At 44.8% G+C, this 25757-nt stretch overlaps 1 protein-coding gene across 2 annotated transcripts in view; it reads left to right on the plus strand.

The window, feature by feature from the left end:
- The window catches only part of LOC137619654 (inactive hydroxysteroid dehydrogenase-like protein 1), a 210752-nt gene that overhangs the window by 139178 nt on the left and 45817 nt on the right, over window positions 1–25757 (plus strand). For both annotated transcript variants that reach the window (XM_068349882.1, XM_068349881.1), the window contains 3 exons: window positions 404–514; window positions 1070–1290; window positions 12007–12136. In XM_068349882.1, coding sequence (XP_068205983.1) covers window positions 404–514; window positions 1070–1290; window positions 12007–12136 — 462 coding nt within the window. The remainder of the gene's footprint in view (window positions 1–403; window positions 515–1069; window positions 1291–12006; window positions 12137–25757) is intronic.

Raw genomic sequence — 25757 nt, forward strand, 5'->3', positions numbered from 1 at the left:
ATTACAAATACCTCTGTTTTTACTTATACTGTACTTCTTAATAGTAAAGAACCTAAACTACTTAAACAAGTCAATAGGGGTATCTTGCTCTGCTTGGAGAGTCTTGTCTCTCTCTTGTCAGATGCTCACATTAATAAACATGCTTCACTTCAATTGGACGTTTGGGAATGCTCTTCTGGCACGACATACTTTTTCATATTGAAGTTACTCTTTGTGTTGTTAGTTTGGTATTTTTTAGGTTACATTACTTTTTGTAAATAATGATACTGACATGATTTTTGAAGATCTTTAGTGTTTTGCAACATCCTAATGAAATATTAGCAAATGTTTCTCTTCAACATGGTTTTACCTTCACACATTTAATTCTAAAGTTTTGTATGAACATTTTTGTGTCCCTTTTCAGTGGAAGAATCTGGAGTCGAAACTGAAATTGTGCAAGCAGATTTTATAGATGGTCGCATTATTTATGAAGATATTGCCAAGTGTCTTGAGAACAAGGAAATAGGAATATTAGGTAAGAGTAAATCTTTAATAGTGTTGATTGTGTTACAGTTGTAAGTGCGTATGTTTTGGTAATATTACTATAACAAGGTCAGACTTTTATGTACAAAGGCAAGCTTTTTTAAATTGTTTTAATAACACTAGTGTGTGACTACCGTATTTATAGAATGGTCAGATAATGTTTATTGAAAATGCGTCATTGAAATATTTGAGCAATTTTCAGATCAATAAGAAAAGTTAATGACTTATCCAGTTAATATTGCCATGTATGTCACATACATTGCATATTTTACCATGTTTTTAAATAAATCTAGAACAAGGTGAAAATTGCCAGGTACTGCTTTCATAAGAGAAAAAACTATTTAGGCTCAAGAAGGCATGTTATGCTACTATTGTTTTTTTATCATTATCAAAAGCTCTTGCTAATCTGAAAATTTCATTGTATTTTTCTTAACATTTTTGGAAAAGATTCATGCTTCTAGCATTTGGGTACTTAGCTTTTGTGAAATGAAGAAATTAGAGAAATATGTTGGAGCTAAGCTAATAATTTTTGCATTTTGATTTGCAGTAAACAATGTAGGCGTCATGCTACCATCGCCAATGGACTTTCGCTACGTAGCAGATCGTGAAGTGTGGAGTCATGTGAATGTTAATGTTGCCTCTGTCCCTGCAATGACAAAATTGGTTCTTCCTTCAATGATTTCCAGAGGAAAGGGGGCTATTGTTAATATTGCTTCCATCGCAGCGTCGGGCCCAATTCCTCTTATGGGAATTTATGCTGCTTCCAAGGTATTTTTAGAGCAATTGAAATGGGATTTTGGTTTTTATATTTACAACTGTGATTCCTATATTATGATAAGGATTATAACCATTCTACTTGCAATCTTGATTAGGATTACAATAATTTGATAGCTATATCATGTGCATTATTGTTAAATCTTATTTTTCCCTCGACATTGTGTTCTTAGATTAGTGTTGAAAAAAGGTACTCTGCTATTGTGGCTTGGTAGCTTTCCTATTTATAGTTGTGAGAATTTTGGAGATTCTAAATATTTTGTCTGTTCAAGGGTCACTCATTATATAAAACAAGTAATTTAATTAGACCTGCAAATCAACTAGTGAAATTAAATTAATGTTTGTGAGTAGAGTATGAAATTCTGATGTGATATAAGACCTTCACTACTCAACTCAGCAAAAAAATCTGTAATTCTAGGAAACAGGACTTTTGAGATATGACTGGAAGAGCCTAAGAAGATTCATGGCTTTGTTTTATTGGAAAGATCATGTCAGTACAGTATACTTACGAAATTGGTGCCGATGCTTGAAAAAGGATTGAGAGGGTAAAAACTATGAGTTACAGTGAAGCTAAGTAACCTCTAGGGATGACAGATGGAAACATATTAATGGCTGGGAAATAAATTAACACAATTGTATCACTTATGGCAATGTTCCCTTTATGGAGTTGGGCGTGAGATAAGTTCTTGCCACTTGCCCCTGTCCTGTGCTTTTTCTGCCCAAATTCTAGATGTGTTGGGGTTTAGGTCTGATCTCATACCTTCATTCATAATTACATAGACCCTCCTACAGGTCTTCATACTGTTACTTCCAAATCTACACGTTGTCTGATTAACTTTTCCATAACTCTCCTCCTCTCATATCCAAGCCATCTGTCTTTGAAATTTCAGTATAATTTCCAGCCTCGGGACACGTTTCTATCAATTCCTCATTCATAATATGATCTTTCCATGCTTTGACTAACATTTGGTTACCCCACACATTGAAGATCTCCTTTGTTCTACCATCTTATGTTTCTACTGCATTGAGTAGCACAGGTGCAGCAGAAACATTTATGCTAAATGAAATTTTTCAATATTAAACTTAGCCGGTGATCATATAGCTGTCAGCTCTGCTGCCCGACAGAAAAACCTAAGGACAAAATACGCCAGCGATCGCTATACAGGTGGGGGTGTACATCAACAGCGCCATCTGTCGAGCAGGTACTCAAGTACTCCATGTCAACACAGAACCAATTTTCTCTCTGTCGTGCCACTGGCAAGACCTACTAAATACGCTGTTACTAACTGGATTTGTTTTCACAACTATTTGGTGAAGTACACTATTCTAGTTTTGAGCTTTCGCTATGAAGGGGTTTTATCTTCATCTCAAATCTTGAACTCGTTTTGGATAGATTTAATTATGGTGACAAAGAGAGTATGGACTCTTTCACTTTTAAATGGCCGACCCTTCCCTTAGACGGAAGTGTGTTTAGGTTTTTAGTAATTTGGCTTAACACGTTATAGATCTATATATTTTATATCTCTCCGCCTTTATTAGGCCTCTTCGATTAACTTTCCATTAATATAAACATATAAAAATAAATTTTTATGTTTTGTTTATATGCGACCTTTCCTGATAGTAGGCGGTCCTAACTTGGAACCGAAGTTAATCAACGTTGACCCCGTTATATCGTATTTAGCCTTTAAAGAATTTAAAACTTTTTAAATTTAATGTTTTATGAAAGAATTTCTTTGATAGTCTTCGTACTGTTTTCAAAGATGAACTAACGTTTAGTTTTTTTAGACTACGCAGTTGTTGACGTTCAGGACGTTCAACATGCGCTCTATCGTTACGATAGAGAGAGAGTGTATCACGGTTTCACTTTGCAGTAAGAGTAAATCGATTCTGACGTTTCGTTCATTCTTTCTTAACTTAAATGGTTTAAATTCTAAATTAAAGGAACTTTTTATTTGGAAAACCTTTGTTTTTTCCTTTAGCCATATAACATGTTTTTTGACGATATATAATTGGGCTCTTCTCTCAGGTGCGAAATCAAGAGAGAAAGAGAGAGAGAGATAGAGACGGAGGGAGAGAGAGGAGAAAAAACGTTCCGTTCAAGCGGGTAACGTTGTTCTTGTGTTACTCTCCTCCCTAGTCGCTGTACGGGGAAGAAGGTAAAACGTTTCTAGGGTTTTATTCTTGTCCCCAGGCTATGTGCGGTGAGAGATTGTAAACGTAGTTTAATTGAACTAGTGTTTAGTCTCTTTCCCAGCCACTGAATTCTTTATCTTTATATGTTTTCTGTTTTTGCTAGTATTAATGAGCTGCATTATACGACTGTTTTCGCAATTACTACCTTTTAATGAAGGGTAGAATTGCGTGTTTCAGGTAGAAATCAGTAAAAGTTTCGATTTCAGTGAAATAAGTGCAAAACAGAAAATCGAAGTGATAAAGTGATATGCGCAAAGTGTTACAGTGTTGCGTCCGAGGGTTCGTCTGTTCGTGCCTGTCGTTCACCTAGTCCGGGACCTCTTGCAAGCTCCCAAGCCCAGGGGAGAAGTAATGTCGAACGACTTATGGGTTCGTCAGGCCTTGATCAACGAACAGACGTTTCCCTCCGTGGTTTCGGGTGTATCTACCCAAGATCGCCCCACCCACACAAAGACGAGAGAGCCCATTTACTTCTCGTCTGCGGAAGAGGTTTCTCGTAAGAAACCATGGACCAAGGTCTCGCAGCTTATTAAGCGCAAGTCGGTCCCTTCCGCGCAAGTCCAACGGCCCAGTTGTAGCCACTGGGTCAGTTCGGACTCGCTGCAGTCTTCCGACGACTGCTCACCTCCTAAGAGAGGCAAAGCGGTACCGCAACAGGCAGTAACACCGTCTGTTGCCGCACCTGCTACTGTAGACCCTAAGTGGTCTTTGCTACAGTCTATGCAGACACAGTTAGCATCTTTTATGCAGGAGTATCGTGCGGAGAAGGTTGACGCTGCACCCGTTAGCCTACAACCAACCAAGGTTGTGCGTACAGTAGACGCTGACGCTACCTGCTCCCGCACTCCGCCTGTGAGAGTTCCACCACCCATGCGCAGTGTACCCTGCCAGCCGCACGTTGACGTTCACAGACGCACGCTACCCTCCGTTGACGTTCGCGAGTTACCACAACAACAGGAGGGTGGAGTTAAGTTGCTTTGTTTTGACGCTGTGCGTCAACCTCCGCATTCTAGAGTTGTTTTGACTGCTCAGTATAGACAGTCAAAGCAGTCTCGAGTGAACACTGTATGTCCTCACGCTCCTGTTGTGGTTGACAGTTCAGTTGTTGACAGTTCACAGTCTATCAAGCAGTTACATGACGTTGCCTTCTGGTCTGCTACTAATGCACCAGTGCTGCATGTCCTCACGCACCTGTTGTGGTTGACAGTTCAGTTGTTGACAGTTCACAGACTGTCAAGCAGTTACATGACGTTGCCTTCTGGTCTGCTACTAATGCACCAGTGAGAGACTCACTGAGATAACCTAGCTTTTATCGGACAAGGTTCCTGTAGATGAGAAAGTGCTGTTCTCCCTCCTACTGATATTCCTTTGAGGACTCTGTCATTTGGAGAGGAGCCTTAAGCTGCTTAGCCTCCTATGGACTTTAATTAAATCATGATGATTTTTTAAGGGTCTTCGTCCGGATCTTGTAACTGCTGCTCCTCGTTCGCCTAAACGTCAGAACTTACACTAGGCCTAGCTACTTCGAAGCCGTTGTTGTTAAGCTAGTGCTCTCTCGCTCTCCTAGAGAGCGTTACGTTGGCTAGGCGACTGGTTTTTGCACCAGGAGGAGTTTTAGGGATACAACCTTTGATTTCCCTTCTTTTAAACTGGCTTATAGAGCGAGAGTCTGATAAGACACGAGAGAAGTTCGCGGCTTGGAAGTTCATGCCTCTGCCCAAATAGACTTCTCAATTCTGGTAGACTCGCCCTGGCGCCTAGCCAGGAGACGCTCCAAGTTGTTTACAGGTCAACTTCTCAACTTTTGTCGAGCCTTTGAAGTTTTGCTGTACTATTATGTCACACATAACAAGGCTTCCAGGGATGGTAAATGGTTCCGCCTCAGTCGCTAACCCCGTCTGTTGCCACACCTGCTCCCGTAGACCCTTAATGGGCTTTGCTGCAAGACATGCAGTCCAAGCTTGTGTCCTTGATAGAGGACTTAAATGCGGAGAAGAACCTTCTGGCCAACAACCTTCCAACCGGTTGGTTGTGCGCTCTGTTGCGCTGAGGTATCCTACTCGCGTCTGCCAGTTGAGGTGGTTCCTCCACCGATGCGACCCAGTGTGGGTTGCCAGTCGCACGTTGACGTTAAGCAACGCTCGGAGCTGGTTGTTGACGTTCAGTGTGTCACTAGGAAGACGTTCAACAACCAGCAGAGGTGACTTGTTGTGACGCAGTGCGTCAACCTCAGCAACCCGGTAGGGTGTTGACTGCACAACCCAGCAGTCTAGACAGTTTCGGGTTGACGCTGTACTTCCTCGCTTCCCCATGGTTGTTGACAGTTCACAGACTGTGCAGCAGTGCCATGATATTGCGTCCGGCTCCGTCACGCATCCACCAGTGCGACCGGATTCAGCGAGTCAGACGTTGCCCACTCCGTTGCCGTTTCCTCATCAGTTTCGGATGAGGAACCCTCTGATGAGGACGTTGCTGAACAAGACGATCAGCCCCCAGCCCTGCTATCCATCCAGAAGATGCTGAAGAAGGAACGCTGCCCAGTCAGGCTGTGGATGAGTCTGGTAGGGACACTGTCATCCGTGGATCAATTTGTGTCACTAGGAAGACTACACCTCCGTCCTCTTCTATACCATCTAGCTTTTCACTGGAAAAAGGACAAGACGCTAGAAGCGGTCTCGATCCCGGTTTCCGGAAAGTTAAAGTCTTGTCTGACTTGGTGAAAGGACTATATTAACCTTAGAGAGGGTCTTCCCCTGACTGTTCAGACTACCAACCACGTTCTCTTCTCGGACGCATCGGACGTAGGCTGGGGTGCGACATTAGACGGTAGGGAATGCTCGGGATTATGGAACTCGAGTCAAAGGACAATGCATTTCAACTGCAAGGAGCTACTGGCAGTACGTCTGACCTGGAAAAGCTTCAGGTCTCTCCTTCAAGGCAAAGTGGTGGAGGTGAACTCGGACAACACCACGGCTTTGGCGTACATCTCCAAGCAAGGAGGGACCTACTCTCTGACATTGTACGAGATCGCAAGGGACCTCCTCACCTGGTCAAAAGGTCTAGACATTTCAATAGTAACGAGGTTCATCCAAGGCAACTTGAATGTCATGGCAGATTGTCTCAGTCGGAAGGGACAAATAATTCCAACAAAATGGACCCTCCACAAGGATGTATGCAAGAGACTTTGGGCCACCTGGGGCCAGCCAACCATAGATCTCTTCGCAACCTCGATGACCAAGAGGCTCCCAATATTTTGCTCACCAATCCCGGACCCAGCAGCAGTTCATATAGATGCCTTTCTACTAGATTGGTCACATCTAGATCTATATGCATTCCCTCCGTTCAAGATTGTCAACAAGGTACTGCAGAAGTTCGCCTCTCACAAAGGGACAAGGTTGACGCTAGTTGCTTCCCTCTGGCCCGCGAGAAAATGGCTCACCGAGGTACTTCGATGGCTAGTAGACGTTCCCAGAACTCTTCCCCTAAGGGTGGACCTTCTACGTCAGCCACGCGTAAAGAAGGTACACCAAGGCCTCCACGCTCTTCGTCTGACTGCCTTCAGACTATCGAAAGACTCTCGAGAGCTAGAGACTTTTCGAAGGAGGCAGCCAGAGCGATTGCTAGAGCAAGGAGAACATCCACCCTTAGAGTCTACCAATCGAAGTGGGAAATCTTCCGAAACTGGTGCAAGTCAGTATCCGTATCCTCGACCAGTACCTCTGTAACTCAAATAGCTGACTTTCTCTTATATCTGAGGAAAGAACGATCTCTTTCAGCTCCCACTATCAAGGGTTACAGAAGCATGTTGGCATCAGTCTTCCGTCACAGAGGCTTAGATCTTTCCAACAATAAAGATCTACAGGACCTCCTTAAGTCTTTTGAGACCACGAAGGAGCGTCGTTTGGTTACACCTGGTTGGAATTTAGACGTGGTACTAAGATTCCTTATGTCAGACAGGTTCGAACCGCAACAATCAGCCTCCCTGAAAGATCTCACCTTAAAGACTCTTTTCCTGATATGCTTAGCCACAGCTAAAAGAGTCAGTGAGATTCATGCCTTCAGCAAGAACATCGGATTCTCATCCGAAACGGCTACATGTTCTACAACTTGGTTTTCTAGCCAAACACGAGCTGCCTTCTCGGCCTTGACCAATATCGTTCGATATTCCAAACTTATCGCATGGTTGGAAATGAACTAGAAAGAGTCTTATGTCCTGTAAGAGCTCTTGAGTTCTATTTAAAAACCTTTACGAGGCCCGTCTGAAGCTTTATGGTGTTCAGTTAAGAATCCATCTTTGCCTATGTCAAAGAATGCTTTATCCTATTTTATCAGACTGTTATTACGAGAAGCTCATTCCCATCTGAATGAGGAAGACCAAGCTTTGCTGAAGGTAAGGACACACGAAGTTAGAGCTGTCGCAACTTCCGTGGCCTTTAAACAAAATAGATCTCTGCAAAGTATAATCGACGCAACCTATTGGAAAAGCAAATCAGTGTTCGCGTCTTTTTATCTTAAGAATGTCCAGTCTCTTTACGAGAACTGCTACACTCTGGGACCATTCGTAGCAACGAGTGCAGTAGTGGATGAGGGCTCAACCACTACAATTCCCTAATTCCATAACCTTTTTAATCTTTCTCTTGAAATGTTTTATTATTGTTTTTGGGTTGTCCGGAAGGCTAAGGAGCCTTTCGCATCCTACTTGATTTGGCGGGTGGTCAAAGTCATTTCTTGAGAAGCGCCTAGATTAGAGGTTTTGATGAGGTCCTTTAGTATGGGTTGCAACCCTTCATACTTCAGCTCCTAGGAGTCGCTCAGCATCCTATGAGGATCGCGAGGCTCAGTAAGGAAGACGTACTTAAAAAGGCAGAGTAATTGTTCAAGTCGACTTCCTTACCAGGTACTTATTGATTTTATGTTTGTTATTTTGAATAACTGCTAAAATTAAATACAAAATACTTAGCTCTTAATGTAACACATTATGCTGGTCTCTACCCACCCCCCTGGGTGTGAATCAGCTATATGATCACCGGCTAAGTTTAATATTGAAAAATGTTATTTTCATTAGTAAAATAAATTTTTGAATATACTTACCCGGTGATCATAAATTAAAGGACCCTCCCTTCCTCCCCAATAGAGACCCAGTGGGCAGAGGAGAAAATTGGTTCTGTGTTGACATGGAGTACTTGAGTACCTGCTCGACAGATGGCGCTGTTGATGTACACCCCCACCTGTATAGCGATCGCTGGCGTATTTTGTCCTTAGGTTTTTCTGTCGGGCAGCAGAGCTGACAGCTATATGATCACCGGGTAAGTATATTCAAAAATTTATTTTACTAATGAAAATAACATTTTTTTCTTGCCTATAAAGTGTAAATTGTTTACTTAAAAAGTTATTATTCATAAAATGCCTTTTTAAATTATTCTGACAACCTCCCCCTGCAATACCTTTTTTTTGCTACTGATATAAGTACAATCAGTGAACCTTACACAGTTTACTGTAGAGCTGACTTTGCGGTCTCTGCAAGTGTTCCTTTAGGCCCTAGCTCCACTTACTCTCCATCCTTCTACTTTATCTCCATTCTGGCTTCCTTTCGTTCACCTTACTGGCCAACATTATCTAACTTTTACTTTGTAATATAACCGCATTATTTTCTGACTTTTCTCCCAGTTGGACTTTTATGTTGAACGGCCTCACTGGCCCAGCACCTTCTTGTATAGTCTAGGTCCACAAATCTAGGGAGTTGTAATAGAAACTTAATAGTTTATTAATTTCCCTTTATTTTACTGTACATTGTTACAAATGAGATATAAAAAAATCTAGATTGAGTAACACAATCTTTATAATATTAAAAAGTTCAATGATCAAATTTGATTAAAATAGTATTCAAACTTATTTTAAGTCTTTAATCATTTGTAATATTTAAAAAAACATAATTGCATAATACAGTTGCATCTTACAGTTTCATATTTCAGAGAGGAAATAAACTGATAATTTTGAGCTGTTGGTTGTTTCACCCAAATCAACATAATTACGTGAAGTTTTGCAGCATAAAGTCAAAACAATTATATGGGTTATTTATAACTTAGGCAGTTTTTAAACCTAACCACAATGTATAAATAAGACCTTACAGCTCTCAATCAAATCATAACACGTCTTGCATAATTTCTTTGTAATTAACCCTTGTCATACAAATTCCATTTTAGACATTTTTCTACTTTTTATTTTTTTTCCCTATTACACTTAAATTTTTCTCCTCTTTTAAAGGTTAAATATAACTGGTTTCAGTTCCAGTTTCATATAAATACAGAATACTGTACCATAACACCACAATACAGTCTGTTCATCCAATGTACATTCCTCTTTACAATGGCTTTTATAACTACCAATATATATGGTCTATCTATCAGGACATCACAAAGTTCAAAGTAAATGATGATATCTGTGCAAGTACGGTATTCAAACCATGACATGTATTTCCCCCTTCTTTCAAAATATAGCTGTAATGCCCAGCAGAATTAGCCACTTATTTACAAGGAAATCATAAATGACTGTACATGTTGCACTAATTTCCTTGCTTCCTATTACATTAGCATGTGAAACATTCTGGTTTGTTCTGGCAACATTAAAACGAACCCCCAATTCATTCTTCCTGCTATTTTCACCAGCTTCCCAAATACTAGGGCACACAACACCAAATCCAACATTTATGAAAAAAGATAACTAAATTGTATGAACAGGTAAAGTAGAGGCAGGCAAAATGACAAAATAAAATCATAGCAAACTTTAACAAAAGATAATACTGTATTAATAAAACATTATCATCATATACCAAACCACCTTGGTTGTATTAAAATTGTTATTTAACCTTTCTCAAAATCTTTCAATATACTTATTCTACCAAATTAAAGAATGGTATTACCATATAAATCTGAAATTAGATTGTTCCTAGAAATTCACAAATATGTATTATGTAATTAGTCTCAAGATGATGATACAGTATAATGCAATTTGTTTCCCAAAACTGAGAAAATTTTATAAATCTATACAATCTTATTAATGTTATGAAGTAATCCACCTTCTCAAAGCAATGGTACCATATATATAATGCCATTCAAAGGAAATAGAACTTTTAACGAACCATACAGACATGATTCCATTTGTAAAGGTAGTTATATAGGATTAACATACTAACAATACAGCTCACAGATCATATGCACCTGACATTATCCTTGACCCTTTCGTCTAATAGGACATTCTTATTTATCAATACAGTACTTTATCTCAATTTCTGCCATGTTCCTGCTACTATTTTTTTCTTCTTTCTCCATTCCACTATTCTAACTTAACAAGACCAATTGAGGATAAATGGATCACATGGGGAATAAAAGGAAAGTTGAGAATGGAGTCTTCATAGATGGGAAGATTCGAGAAAAGGTAGAGAATTTTTGTAATATTGGAGAGAGACTGGACTGCAATCTTGAATTGAAACAGAACACCAAGAAAGAAACTGCAGCATGGATGAATTTGTGAGGGATAGTTAGATTACTGGTAAATAATGGTATATCATTAGTATAATAAACAAAATTGGGGGAAGTGCCTTTGGTATATGGATGGATAATAAACAAAGGCTTACAATGTTTACATAAAGCCTGTTCTATTAAATATAGCAGAATCTTGGGTACTGTAAGGGAAAAAGGAGGAGATATTATTGAAATATAGCTCTAGAATGTTGAAATTATATGTGGTTGTACTTCAGAGGGAAGATCATGCAACAAATGAGGAATTGGTAGAGAGGAAACTATCCTGTGGCTTTCATAATAAAGCATCAGAGGAGGGATGTGAGCAGCTGAGAAAAAAAGCTTCAAATACTGAATAGAAGTAACAGGCTACAGCTTGTGGAAAGGTTTAGGAAACAACAGAAAGAAGTAGGCGAGACGAAGACTTGAGACAACCTAGCTCAGTTAGACTTAGGACAGCGGAAAGAACTTTTTTTCTTGTGTAACATCAGAAGGGGAAAAGCTGATGTGAAAAATAATGATGCAAGCAGCTGCCGATTACTCATATGCCTTTAGTGAAAAAAGTTTGAAATTTCAATGATTAAATAAAAATTAGTATAAGGAAAAAAGCCAGAACAGACAGATGAAATAGGACCAAAGTGAATAGGAAAAGATTTAAAGGCAGAAAGTAGCTACATTGTGCCACACCATAGGACAAACCAAATTGCATTCCCAGATGAGCAATAATATGAGTTGAACATCGCTTAGTTTTAGCCACATGAGTGAGAGAAATATTTGAGTGATAAGAATTTGTTAAATAAAAGGCCACATTAATAAAAGTTATGCAGTTGCCAACATGTATAATTTTTAATGAGTAGCCCTAAAAAAATTTTTAAGTAATGGTGCATGTAGGACGGTTCTTATAAACAATTATGTATGTAGAAGGACTGTTTTTACACATGAATTTTACCCACTTTAACAATGTTTTAGTAGTTACTGAGCTATTGCATTTATATTTCAGACATTTGTGGACTTTTTTTCTCAAGCCTTGGAATGGGAGTGTCGAGGAACGGGCGTCACTGTGCAAACTGTAATTCCGGGTTATGTGTCTACCAACATGACTAGTATGTCCGAACTAATTCACAGACCAAGTAAGTTTAGTCGTTGTTTCATTTCTGCTTTATTTGTACATTTGAATCACTATTTGTGCTGTTATAAGCTACTCTTACTTGTAGTATGCTGTGCAAAACACATTTGATTCCTAAAAAGGATTTTATTAAGTGTTTAAAATTTTTACAAGATTTATTTGGCCCTCACATTATAGTTCACTCCTTGTCCTATATGAAACTAGTTATCTCCTTAAAAGGTTTATACCGAGTTAATTAATTGAAGGTATTCCCGATAGGTTTGCACCTTGTTCGAGTGGGGAAGCATGCATGATATTAGAAAAAAACTTTTGATGGCATAAAGATAGGATTTCTACCCTGACAAAAGCCAGTTCAGAACATGGTGACTAAAACTGGGCTTGCTAATTCTGCATATATTTTCTGTTTTCCCCTCCTTCACTGTCCAGATTGATTTATATATATCAAGTGGTAGCCTATTGGAAACATCCTTCCCTGGCAATCTGCTAGATAGACAATGATTTTATCTTAATGATTTTTATAAATATATTTAAGCACTTCCATTTACATGGTTATATGGTAAATGAGTTTTCTACATTTTATATTCCATAATCTGTCTGTCTTGAACTCATATTAGCTCCAGATATCCATTTATCCCATTTTCCATGATTTTCCTAGCCTTGCTACAGGTCTTCATCTGTCCATTTTCATATGTACTCCTTTTCTATCTAACTGTTCCTCATCCCTTCTTATCACACGTTCTAACCATTTCAATCAGAGTTCTCAGCCTTTATTTCTAGCTTATGAATACCGAATTGCTCTAACAAATTCTTATCATGGTTACGATCTTCCCAATATACTGCAGCCATAAATCAGCTTAAAATTCAACATTTTCACTGTATTAAGCCCTTCCTTTTGATAGTTGCATAGAGTAGCATAGGCTTTCTGTGCTCGTAATTATTATCTCCTACTACTTATGGTGTATTTTTTCAAATACAGTAGAGTAGTTTAGCTCTCTCAATTACATCCATGCAGTACCTACAATCTCTACCTGGTCACTCATCTCCTGTTACACAATCCAATCTCTCTCCAAGGTAACAGAAATTCTCTACCTCCACTAAGAGTGCCTCCTCATCACAACAGCTTCTCAACTCCTTTTTCTATATTCGCTGTTTACTCTTCAGGCATCTAAAATCTTACTCCTTGTACAATTTATAATTCCGAGAACTTTTTGTGACTAGTTGTATGTTGCACAAAAACAGAATTTATCGCCAGATCTTTTTTACAGTGGTAATATGACCTTTTTCTGGTTGATTTAGAACAAAACTCAAAGTATGATTGTAAGTAGGTCAAGGACGGTGGCTCCTCAACATCCGGATCTCGGTATTGATAATGATTATTTAAATTTGTATGACTTTTAAAATTTTAGGTGTGATTCTCGACAGCAAATTTACTTTTTAGAAACACATTAGGTCTGTGTCTTCTTCAATTGCACAAAAAATTGGCTTATTGAGAAAGTCTTAGAAGATTTTCGGTGATCAATCTATTCTGAAGAAGTGTTTTAATTCTTTCATTTTACTTTGTTTTTAGTATTGTTCTCCTGTCTGGTCTTCAGCTGCTGACTCTCATCTTAATTTGTTGGACAGAAACTTACCGTCTATTAAATTTCTTATTCCTGATCTATATATTAATCTTTGACACAGTCGTTCTATTAGTTCATTATGCATGTTGCATAAGATTTTTCATAACTCTGACCATCCTTTACATTCAGATCTCCTTGGACAATTCTATCCTGTTCGTAATACTAGGCAGGTAGTTAATTCTAATAGCCAGGCCTTCTCCATCATGAAGCTCAATACTACACAGTATTCTAGAAGTTTTATTCCAGCTATGACCAAGTTGTGGAATGATCTTTCTAATCGGGTAGTTGAATCAGTAGAACTTCAAAAGTTAAAAAGTTGCAGCAAATGTTTTTATTTTGACCAGGCTGATACGAGTCTTTTTATAGTTTATATATGACATATCTGTTTTGACGTTAATAGTTTATATATGACATCTGTTTTGACGTTGTTACTGTTTTTAGAATGATTTATTGTTAATTTGTTCTCATAATTTATTTATTTCCTTTCCTCACTGGGCTATTTTTCCCTATTGGAGCCCTTGGGCTTGTAGCATCTTGCTTTTCCAACTAGGTTTGTAGCTTGGATAGTAATAATAATAGTTACCATTATCTCGGTTTAGCTTACATTGAATTTAGATACTCTCTTTACCACTCTTAGGCATTAAAAATTTCCATCACCTCTGTCAGATTTTACATTAACACTAAGTCACCTACCAGAGATTAGCCCCTAAGGCCTATTTTCCAACAATCCTTTGCAGTTGTTCCATTATTACAATAAATGGCAAGATTAGCACCAAGTCTTGACAATGGACATTTTGGAGCTATTGTTATGGTAACTTTTACCTTTGTAGTAGGTCACAGTATTTATGAAGTGCAGCAAGCTTTTAACAAAAGCTAAGAGAATAATAGCCCATGAATGGAGATCCCACAGCCCCAACCCACCTCTTGATCCTCAATTTCTTCATCATTACAGTGATGCAGCAGTTTGACAGTCTTTGATTTTTCATTTTAATTTGAGTAGTCCTCATAGTTCCTGACAAAGTGAAAAACTAAATGTTTTTCCCTCTTTGTATCTTAAAGATACTTCCCTAGAATGCCTTCTTGTTAAATGTTGCTTCTGTTGTATTTTTGCTGGAGTACCTTTACCAGGTAATCATTTTCATAGCTTTCTGAGGCAGTGTAAAATTTCTGAGGCAGTGTAAAATTGCACTGTAATTTCCACTCTACATTTATCTTTGTATACCATTACTGTACTGTAAACCCTTTTATACTCTGATCCTATGGTAAGCTCATAGCTGACAGACTTTCCTGCTTCTTTTATCAAGTCTTGTTATTCCAAATGGTTTTGGAACAAATATTTTTTTTTTCATTTGCAGTTCTGTTCTTCATTGGTAACTAATCTTCATACACTACTACTTATTCATTGTCATTGTTTAGATTTTCAAATTATCTCCATCTTTCCAACTTTCATTTTAACATTTCATCTTTTGATGTTTAAAAGTCTGTTATATCTTTTATGTTATATGCCTCAATTTCTGCTGTAATCTTGTCAATTATTAATCCTGATAGATTCTACAGCATTATTATTAATATTAAAAGGTGGTAACATTAACCAGCCCATAAGTCAATTAATTGTTCCATAAATCAATGGAAAATAATGGATGAAAAAAAAAACTAGTAATTTAAATCCAATTTATATTAAATTATAAACTTGCATAGATTCTGTCAAAAACACTAATACTGCAAATCAGTCTCACAATCTGACAAGCATAACTACGTTTGAATTTTCCCACGAATAATAAGCAATATACAAACTAATGTGGCTACAGTATTTCTTACCACTGTATAATAAGAGATTACTACTAATTATTACTGTAAAAAAAGTCAATGTTTTAGATTTCACAACTTTTGGGGTGGTAATGAAGGTGGTGTCCGCTAGCGGTTGTTGTGATGCTGGCCTTGCTCACTGGTCCTGCTTGCGACGCTGGCCTGGTCTCGCTTGCAGCTCGTGTACCCGCTTTACTGGCCCCGTAGCTGTTGTGGCCCGCGTCCTTTTTGTTGTGGATTTCCTGGCCCTTATGGCCAGGCATGGGGCACTGGCAGCCTGTAGGCTTCCTTACTGCTACCTGCTTGCGGCTGTAGTAGCCCGCTTGCAGGTGTTCTCACCCTCTTCCTTTCTGGTGCCTGCTTGCGGCTGTATTGGTCTGCTTCCTCTCTGGTGCCCGATTTTTGCTGTTGATGCCAGCAGGTGTTGTTGCCTGGTGTGCAAGAGGCTGTTGTGGCCCGCTTCCTTTCTGGAGCCTGCTTACGGCTGTAGTAGCCCGCTTGCAGGTGTTCTCGCCCTCTTCTTTTCTGGTGTGCAAGTGGCTGTTGTGGTCCGCTTCCTTTCTGGTACCCGCTTGTGGCTGTGGTGCCCGCCTGCGGCTGTTAATGCCCGCTTGCGGCCTGTGATGCCCGCTTCCTCTCTGGTGCCCGCAGGTGTTGTCACCCTCTTTCTGGTGTGCAAGAGGCTGTAGTGGCCCGCTTCCTTTCTGGAGCCTGCTTATGGCTGTAGTAGCCCACTTGCTCTCTGGTGCCCGTTTGCAGTTGCCCACTTGCTCTCTGGTGCCCGTTTGCAGTTGTTCTCGCCCTCTTCCTTTCTGGTATGCAAGCAGCTGTTGTGGTCCGCTTCCTCTCTGGTAACCGATTGCGGTTGTTGATGCCCGCTGGCAGCTGTTGACACCCGCTTCCTGTCTGGTGTCCGCTTGCGGCTGTTGTGGCCCGCTTGCAGCTGTTGTGGGCCGTTTTCTCTCTGGTGCCCGCTTGCGGCTGTCGTGGCGCTCTTTCTCTCTGGTGCCCGCTTGTGGCTGTCGTGGCCCGCTTTCTCTCTGGTGCCCGCTTGCGGCTGTCGTGGCCCGCTTTCTCTCTGGTGCCCTCTTCCTTTCTGGGTGCCCTCTTCCTTTCTGGTGAGCAAGACGCTGTTGTGCCCCGCTTCCTTTCCGGTGCTTACTTGCGGCTGTAGTGGCCCGCTTCCTTTCCGGTGCTTACTTGCGGCTTGTGATGCCCACTTCATTTCTGGTGCCCGCTTGCGGCTGGTGATGCCCGCTTGCGGCTTGTGATGCCCGCCTCCTTTCTGGTGCCCGCTTGCGGCTTGTGATGCCCGCCTCCTTTCTGGTGCCCGCTTGCGGCTTGAGATGCCCGCCTCCTTTCTGGTGCCCGCTTGCGGCTTGTGATGCCCGCCTCCCGCCTCCTTTCTGGTGCCCGCTTGCGGCTTGTGATGCCCGCCTCCTTTCTGGTGCCCGCTTGCGGCTTGTGATGCCCGCCTCCTTTCTGGTGCCCGCTTGCGGCTTGTGATGCCCACCTCCTTTCTGGTGCCCGCTTGCGGTTTGTGATGCCCGCTTGCGGCTGTGGTGCCCGCCTGCGGCTGTTGATGCCCGCTTCCTCTCTGGTGCCCGCTTGCTTTCTGGTGCCCGCCTGCTGCTGTTGATGCCCGCTTCCTCTCTGGTGCCCGATTACAGCTGTTGTGACCTGCTTCCTTTCTGGTGCCCGCTTGCGGCTTGTGAAATCCGCTTCCTTTCTGGTGCCCGCTTGCGGCTGTTGTGACCCGCTTCCTCTCTGGTGCCCGCAGGTGTTGTCACCCTCTTTCTGGTGTGCAAGAGGCTGTAGTGGCCCGCTTCCTTTCTGGAGCCTGCTTATGGCTGTAGTAGCCCACTTGCTCTCTAGTGCCCGTTTGCAGTTGTTCTCGCCCTCTTCCTTTCTGGTATGCAAGCAGCTGTTGTGGTCCGCTTCCTTTCTGGCGGCTGTTAATGCTGGCTTCCTTTCTGGTAACCGATTGCGGTTGTTGATGCCCGCTTCCTTTCTCGTGCCCGCTGGCAGCTGTTGACGCCCACTTCCTGTCTGGTGCCCGCTTGCAGGAGTTGTGGCCCGCTTTCTCTCTGTTGCCCGCTTGCAGCTGTCGTGGCCCGCTTTCTCTCTGGTGCCTGCTTGCGGCTGTCGTGGCCCGCTTTCTCTCTGGTGCCCGCTTGCGGCTGTCGTGGGCCGCTTTCTCTCTGGTGCCCGCTTGCGGCGGTCGTGGCCCGCTTTCTCTCTGGTGCCCGCTTGCGGCGGTCGTGGCCCGCTTTCTCTCTGGTGCCCGCTTGCGGCGGTCGTGGCCCGCGTTCTCTCTGGTGCCCGCTTGCGGCGGTCGTGGCCCGCGTTCTCTCTGGTGCCCGCTTGCGGCGGTCGTGGCCCGCTTTCTCTCTGGTGCCCGCTTGCGGCGGTCGTGGCCCGCTTTCTCTCTGGTGCCCGCTTGCGGCGGTCGTGGCCCGCTTTCTCTCTGGTACCCTCTTCCTTTCTGGTGAGCAAGACGCTGTTGTGCCCCGCTTCCTATCTGGTTCCCGCTTAGGGCTGTATTGGCCTGGTTCCTTTCTGGTGCTCCCTTGCGGCTGTAGTGGCCCGCTTCCTTTCCGGTGCTTACTTGCGGCTGTAGTGGCCCGCTTCTTTTCCGTGCTCACTTGCGGCTGTAGTGGCCCGCTTCCTTTCCGTGCTCACTTGCGGCTGTAGTGGCCCGCTTCCTTTCTGGTGTTTACTTGCGGCTGTAGTGGCCCGCTTTCTTTCTGGTGCTTACTTGCGGCTGTAATGGCCCGCTTCCTTTCTGGTGCTTACTTGCGGCTGTTGATGCCCGCTTCTTCTCTGGTGCACGCTTGCGGCTGATTATGCTCGTATCCTTTCTGGTGTCCACTTCATTTCTGGTGCCCGCTTGCGGCTTGTGATGCCCGCTTCCTTTCTGGTGCCCGCTTGCGGCTTGTGATGCCCGCTTCCTTTCTGGTGCCCGCTTGCGGCTTGTGATGCCCGCTTTCTTTCTGGTGCCCGCTTGCGGCTTGTGATGCCCGCTGCCTTTCTGGTGCCCGCTTGCGGCTTGTGATGCCCGCTGCCTTTCTGGTGCCCGCTTGCGGCTTGTGATGCCCGCTGCCTTTCTGGTGCCCGCTTGCGGCTTGTGATGCCCGCTGCCTTTCTGGTGCCCGCTTGCGGCTTGTGATGCCCGCTTCCTTTCTGGTGCACCCGCTTGCGGCTTGTGATGCCCGCTTCCTTTCTGGTGCACCCGCTTGCGGCTTGTGATGCCCGTTTCCTTTCTGATACCCGCTTGCTGCTGTTGTGGCCCGCTTCCTTTCTGGAGCCTGCTTATGGCTGTAGTAGCCCACTTGCTCTCTGGTGCCCGTTTGCAGTTGTTCTAGCCCTCTTCCTTTCTGGTATGCAAGCAGCTGTTGTGGTCCGCTTCCTCTCTGGTGACCGCTTGCGGCCGCTTCCTTTCTGGCGGCTGTTAATGCTGGCTTCCTTTCTGGTGACCGTTTGCGGTTGTTGATGCCCGCTTCCTTTCTGGTGACCGTTTGCGGTTGTTGATGCCCGCTTCCTTTCTGGTGACCGTTTGCGGTTGTTGATGCCCGCTTCCTTTCTGGTGCCCGCTTGCGGCTTGTGATGCCCGCTTCCTTTCTGGTGCCCGCTTGCGGCTTGTGATGCCCGCTTCCTCTCTGGTGCCCGCTTGCGGCTTGTGATGCCCGCTTCCTCTCTGGTGCCCGCTTGCGGCTTGTGATGCCCGCTTCCTCTCTGGTGCCCGCTTGCGGCTTGTGATGCCCGCTTCCTCTCTGGTGCCCGCTTGCGGCTTGTGATGCCCGCTTCCTCTCTGGTGCCCGCTTGCGGCTTGTGATGCCCGCTTCCTCTCTGGTGCCCGCTTGCGGCTTGTGATGCCCGCTTCCTCTCTGGTGCCCGCTTGCGGCTTGTGATGCCCGCTTCCTCTCTGGTGCCCGCTTGCGGCTTGTGATGCCCGCTTCCTCTCTGGTGCCCGCTTGCGGCTTGTGATGCCCGCTTCCTCTCTGGTGCCCGCTTGCGGCTTGTGATGCCCGCTTCCTCTCTGGTGCCCGCTTGCGGCTTGTGATGCCCGCTTCCTCTCTGGTGCCCGCTTGCGGCTTGTGATGCCCGCTTCCTCTCTGGTGCCCGCTTGCGGCTTGTGATGCCCGCTTCCTCTCTGGTGCCCGCTTGCGGCTTGTGATGCCCGCTTCCTCTCTGGTGCCCGCTTGCGGCTTGTGATGCCCGCTTCCTCTCTGGTGCCCGCTTGCGGCTTGTGATGCCCGCTTCCTCTCTGGTGCCCGCTTGCGGCTTGTGATGCCCGCTTCCTCTCTGGTGCCCGCTTGCGGCTTGTGATGCCCGCTTCCTCTCTGGTGCCCGCTTGCGGCTTGTGATGCCCGCTTCCTCTCTGGTGCCCGCTTGCGGCTTGTGATGCCCGCTTCCTCTCTGGTGCCCGCTTGCGGCTTGTGATGCCCGCTTCCTCTCTGGTGCCCGCTTGCGGCTTGTGATGCCCGCTTCCTCTCTGGTGCCCGCTTGCGGCTTGTGATGCCCGCTTCCTCTCTGGTGCCCGCTTGCGGCTTGTGATGCCCGCTTCCTCTCTGGTGCCCGCTTGCGGCTTGTGATGCCCGCTTCCTCTCTGGTGCCCGCTTGCGGCTTGTGATGCCCGCTTCCTCTCTGGTGCCCGCTTGCGGCTTGTGATGCCCGCTTCCTCTCTGGTGCCCGCTTGCGGCTTGTGATGCCCGCTTCCTCTCTGGTGCCCGCTTGCGGCTTGTGATGCCCGCTTCCTCTCTGGTGCCCGCTTGCGGCTTGTGATGCCCGCTTCCTCTCTGGTGCCCGCTTGCGGCTTGTGATGCCCGCTTCCTCTCTGGTGCCCGCTTGCGGCTTGTGATGCCCGCTTCCTCTCTGGTGCCCGCTTGCGGCTTGTGATGCCCGCTTCCTCTCTGGTGCCCGCTTGCGGCTTGTGATGCCCGCTTCCTCTCTGGTGCCCGCTTGCGGCTTGTGATGCCCGCTTCCTCTCTGGTGCCCGCTTGCGGCTGTCGTGGCCCGCTTCCTCTCTGGTGCCCGCTTGCGGCTGTCGTGGCCCGCTTCCTCTCTGGTGCCCGCTTGCGGCTGTCGTGGCCCGCTTCCTCTCTGGTGCCCGCTTGCGGCTTGTGATGCCCGCTTCCTCTCTGGTGCCCGCTTGCGGCTTGTGATGCCCGCTTCCTCTCTGGTGCCCGCTTGCGGCTTGTGATGCCCGCTTCCTTTCTGGTGCCCGCTTGCGGCTTGTGATGCCCGCTTCCTTTCTGGTGCCCGCTTCCTTTCTGGTGCCCGCTTGCGGCTTGTGATGCCCGCTTCCTTTCTGGTGCCCGCTTGCGGCTTGTGATGCCCGCTTCCTTTCTGGTGCCCGCTTGCGGCTTGTGATGCCCGCTTCCTTTCTGGTGCCCGCTTGCGGCTTGTGATGCCCGCTTCCTTTCTGGTGCCCGCTTGCTTGCGGCTTGTGATGCCCGCTTCCTTTCTGGTGCCCGCTTGCTTGCGGCTTGTGATGCCCGCTTCCTTTCTGGTGCCCGCTTGCTTGCGGCTTGTGATGCCCGCTTCCTTTCTGGTGCCCGCTTGCGGCTTGTGATGCCCGCTTGCGGCTTGTGATGCCCGCTTCCTTTCTGGTGCCCGCTTGCGGCTTGTGATGCCCGCTTGCGGCTTGTGATGCCCGCTTCCTTTCTGGTGCCCGCTTGCGGCTTGTGATGCCCGCTTCCTTTCTGGTGCCCGCTTGCGGCTTGTGATGCCCGCATGCGGCTTGTGATGCCCGCTTCCTTTCTGGTGCCCGCTTGCGGCTTGTGATGCCCGCTTCCTTTCTGGTGCCCGCTTGCGGCTTGTGATGCCCGCTTCCTTTCTGGTGCCCGCTTGCGGCTTGTGATGCCCGCTTCCTTTCTGGTGCCCGCTTGCGGCTTGTGATGCCCGCTTCCTTTCTGGTGCCCGCTTGCGGCTTGTGATGCCCGCTTCCTTTCTGGTGCCCGCTTGCGGCTTGTGATGCCCGCTTCCTTTCTGGTGCCCGCTTGCGGCTTGTGATGCCCGCTTCCTTTCTGGTGCCCGCTTGCGGCTTGTGATGCCCGCTTCCTTTCTGGTGCCCGCTTGCGGCTTGTGATGCCCGCTTCCTTTCTGGTGCCCGCTTGCGGCTTGTGATGCCCGCTTCCTTTCTGGTGCCCGCTTGCGGCTTGTGATGCCCGCTTCCTTTCTGGTGCCCGCTTGCGGCTTGTGATGCCCGCTTCCTTTCTGGTGCCCGCTTGCGGCTTGTGATGCCCGCTTCCTTTCTGGTGCCCGCTTGCGGCTTGTGATGCCCGCTTCCTTTCTGGTGCCCGCTTGCGGCTTGTGATGCCCGCTTCCTTTCTGGTGCCCGCTTGCGGCTTGTGATGCCCGCTTCCTTTCTGGTGCCCGCTTGCGGCTTGTGATGCCCGCTTCCTTTCTGGTCCCCGCTTGCGGCTTGTGATGCCCGCTTCCTTTCTGGTCCCCGCTTGCGGCTGTTGTGGCCCGCTTCCTTTCTGGTCCCCGCTTGCGGCTGTTGTGGCCCGCTTCCTTTCTGGTGCCCGCTAGCGGCTGTTGTGGCCCGCTCTCTTTCTGGTGTCCGCTAGCGGCTGTTGTGGCCCGCTCTCTTTCTGGTGTCCGCTTGTGGCTATTGTGGCCCGCTTTCGGCTGTTGTGGCACGCTTTTTTTCTGGTGCCTGCTTGCAGGTGTTGTGGCCTGCTTTTATTCCGGTGCCCGCTTGCAGGTGTTGTCGCACTCTTCCTTTCTGGGGGTTGCTTATGGTTGTTGATGCCCTCTTTCTAACTGGTCACGCATGTGGTTGTTGTGGGCCACTTACGTCTTTCGTCCTAGCTTTCTGTTTACTGGTCCCTCTTTTGTCTGTTGTGGGCCGCTTGCGGCTCTCTTGTCCTTACTTATGTCTTACTGGTTCCGCTTGCGATGTCATTCTCCTCTCCTGGTCCTGCTTGCAATGGCAGCCTTGCTGCTTTACTAGTCCCACTTGTGAAGTTGGCCTTTCTGCTTTACTGGTCCTGCTTGCGATGCCAGCCTGCTGCTTTAATAGTCACTTTTGCGACGCCGTCCTGGTCTCTTGGTCCTGCTTGCAATGCCAGCTTGCTCTCCTGGTCCTACTTGTGACACTGGCCTGCTCTCCTGATCCTACTTGTGACACTGGCCTGCTCTCCTGATCCTACTTGTGACACTGGCCTGCTCTCCTGGTCCTACTTGTGACACTGGCCTGCTCTCCTGGTCCTACTTGTGACATTGGCCTGCTCTCCTGGTCCTACTTGTGACATTGGCCTGCTCTCCTGGTCCCGCTTGATATACAAGCCCCTGCTAGTTTGGCATTGCTCAAGAGTCCTTCCCTCCCTGGTCTAGTCCCACTTTCAATTCTCTGCCTGCTTGTGACACTGGTCCCTCTTGCCTGCCTGCCCTCCTTGTCTCGCTGCTTTTATGGTCTTGTTTTATAAAGCAATCCATTCAGCCATTAAGGCATGGACCTTTCTTCTTTGAAGGAGATTGAATCTGTACCAAAATCTGTGCACTAAGTGGTACATTATCTGCCATGGATCTAGAATGGTCAGTCTTAAAAACATTGAAATGATGAGGTCTCAGGACAATATCTTACCGATGAGAGACTTCCTGATAACCAAAGCACCGGGAAAGATGGTAGGCGAGCTATACCTACTTTTGTTGGTTTAGAGTAGGATAGCTTCAGAGACTCATAAGGCCAGCCAAGGATGGTTGGGACAGTATCATATATCTTCTTGACTAGGTTTGTTCATTTATTCATCATTTGAGTATTCATTCTGCTATCTAGTGAACTCTTACAAGTGTCCTGAAAAGTAAATGGGAAATTCAGCAGTGTTACCAAAACACATTAAAAGTAGTCTATAATAAACAGTTAACAAATAACCGGAAAAGTTTAACTTAACAAAAGTATAGACTACGTTTATTAACTAAATAGGACACTATATTAATATTTTGCAGAATTTCCATGGCTTATTTAGTTATTCAATGCATTTCTATACTTGTTCATGACAACCTGCCATAACCAATATAAACTGGCATACAATAATATTGACTTGTGTGCTAGCCCATAGAAAGGAAAGTGCAGGATTGGTAGTTATGTACTTTATCTGTATGCCTTCACTAGACACAAAGCAAATAATTATCCGTTTCCTGGTTTACAGTCTTGATCATTTTTGTATGATTCTTTACTACAAAATCGGGTATATTCTATTTGCCACAGAATCTTAGGAAGTGTTGACTACAGAGAAATTTATCCTAAAATAGACCTCAGGTGGGAGATATCTATTATAATTTTGAGCACGAGAATCAGAGCTTGTCTAGCATCCACATCATCCTGTAAGATGGTAAAGCTTAGTTGTATACATCATCCTGTAAGATGGTAAAGCTTATTGTATACATCATCCTGTAAGATGGTAAAGCTTAGTTGTATACATCATCCTGTAAGATGGTAAAGCTTAGTTGTATACATCATCCTGTAAGATGGTAAATCTTAGTTGTCTATGTTAAAGGAAGCTAAATTACAGCCATCTTTCTGCATCCACTTGAGCTTGGCAATACATTAGTTGCTTCTGGGTCAGACATGACGGGAATAGGTTTAGCAACTAGGATATCCCACAGGCACTGTAGAGCCTGGCAGATATTTGAATTGGGGCCCATTCTGACAGCAATACCTAGTGTCAAGTGTCCCTGCACCCATACGACACTTAAACCACCCTGCCAGTTCGTGAAGGTAATTGGTGTACTTGTATTCAATATGAAAATTATATAATTTCCCTTGACATAGTAAATGCTTGGGGGGCCTCAGAAAGATGGCCTTCAAATCAATTGAGGAGTTCTGCTGTTGTGCTTACTATGCTGACCAGGTGTCCATTGTCTCCCAGTCCAGAAGCTTTGTATTTCAGACGTGATTAGAATCATTCATAAACAATAAAATCTCCTGAGAGGGAAGGATCAATGAGATACTGGGATTTTACCATTTCAAGACTTGGACCTGGTGATGAACTAGAAATTATATTGATTAGCATGAGTTAGACCACTTTTATGATCAAAGTGATACGTTTATATACAGGACTAGCCTCTCCGGGGAGTTAAGGGGATTTACTGTATTTGGATATATCAAGCCATCCTAGAGTGCCAGACAGGTCAAAAGTAATTGATCATTAAGAGAACTATTAATCGTGTCATGTTGGTCATACCAACGCTTACTGTTTATGTCCACCCCCAAGTACAAAGCTCTCATTAGAACAAGGTATAGCAACATGCTATTGTCATGTCTGCTTAAATTCAGATAAGACTTTTAAGAATATTTTCTTGAAAAAAGGTAATAGATATATCCTTCCTGCCCTCAAAAATAAAAAAATTTAAACAAATAAAATTATTAAAAGTTGATATATGAAAATTCATCTTGCTCCTTGTCAGTTATCTTCTTCTGAATCAACAATATTGTCTTTCAGTGTAAAGTCTTTAGCTGCCCAAGAACTTCACCATAAGCTACCACATTTTCTTGGGCAAAAAGGGCAACCAGTCTTCCATGCTGGAGCAATCCTTTTGGATGTAGATGGATGTATCCTCTTCAAGTGCATAGTTGGTATCCTTTGTTGTCTAAACATTGTAATAGTGGACAATTGCAAGCCTTAGCTTCTTTGTTATGATACCAAAAGAAGTTGAAAGCTAAGAAACTTTGGCCGAGGAAAGCAGTGATAGGCATGATGGCGAGTGACAACTTCTTTTTGCAAGAAACACCAATGAGAGCAATGTAGGATAAACTTTCATAAAGGTGAATTTCCAATATATAGAGCTGGTCAACAACTTGTCCATGGCTACTTGCTCAAGGCCAGGCTGAATAGGGTGAAGATTACTTGTTCTCCGTAAATTTACTTTGTCGCTAACTATTGCTACTCTGCTTCTTTCACAACCTTTTAGCTCTTACTTCTTTCATTGTTCAAGGTGAAATTATTTTTGTAACTGGTCTTACTGTCATATCAATCTGTAGAAGAGGTCTCTGCACAATTATTGTTTGCAGAAGTAACTTTCCTCAATGATGGCTTGGGTCAACATTTTTAATGGTGTCAGATTGGCTTTTTTCCCCTGTGATTCTGTCTCTAGAAGTATTTAGAATTAACATTTCGGGGATCGAACAAAACTTTTGAACATTTTTGGCCCGAGATCTAACAAATATTCAGAGATTGAACAACCTTAAAG

Source organism: Palaemon carinicauda, chromosome 26 (assembly GCF_036898095.1).
Source record: "Palaemon carinicauda isolate YSFRI2023 chromosome 26, ASM3689809v2, whole genome shotgun sequence".
In the NCBI taxonomy this organism is placed as follows: domain Eukaryota; kingdom Metazoa; phylum Arthropoda; class Malacostraca; order Decapoda; family Palaemonidae; genus Palaemon; species Palaemon carinicauda.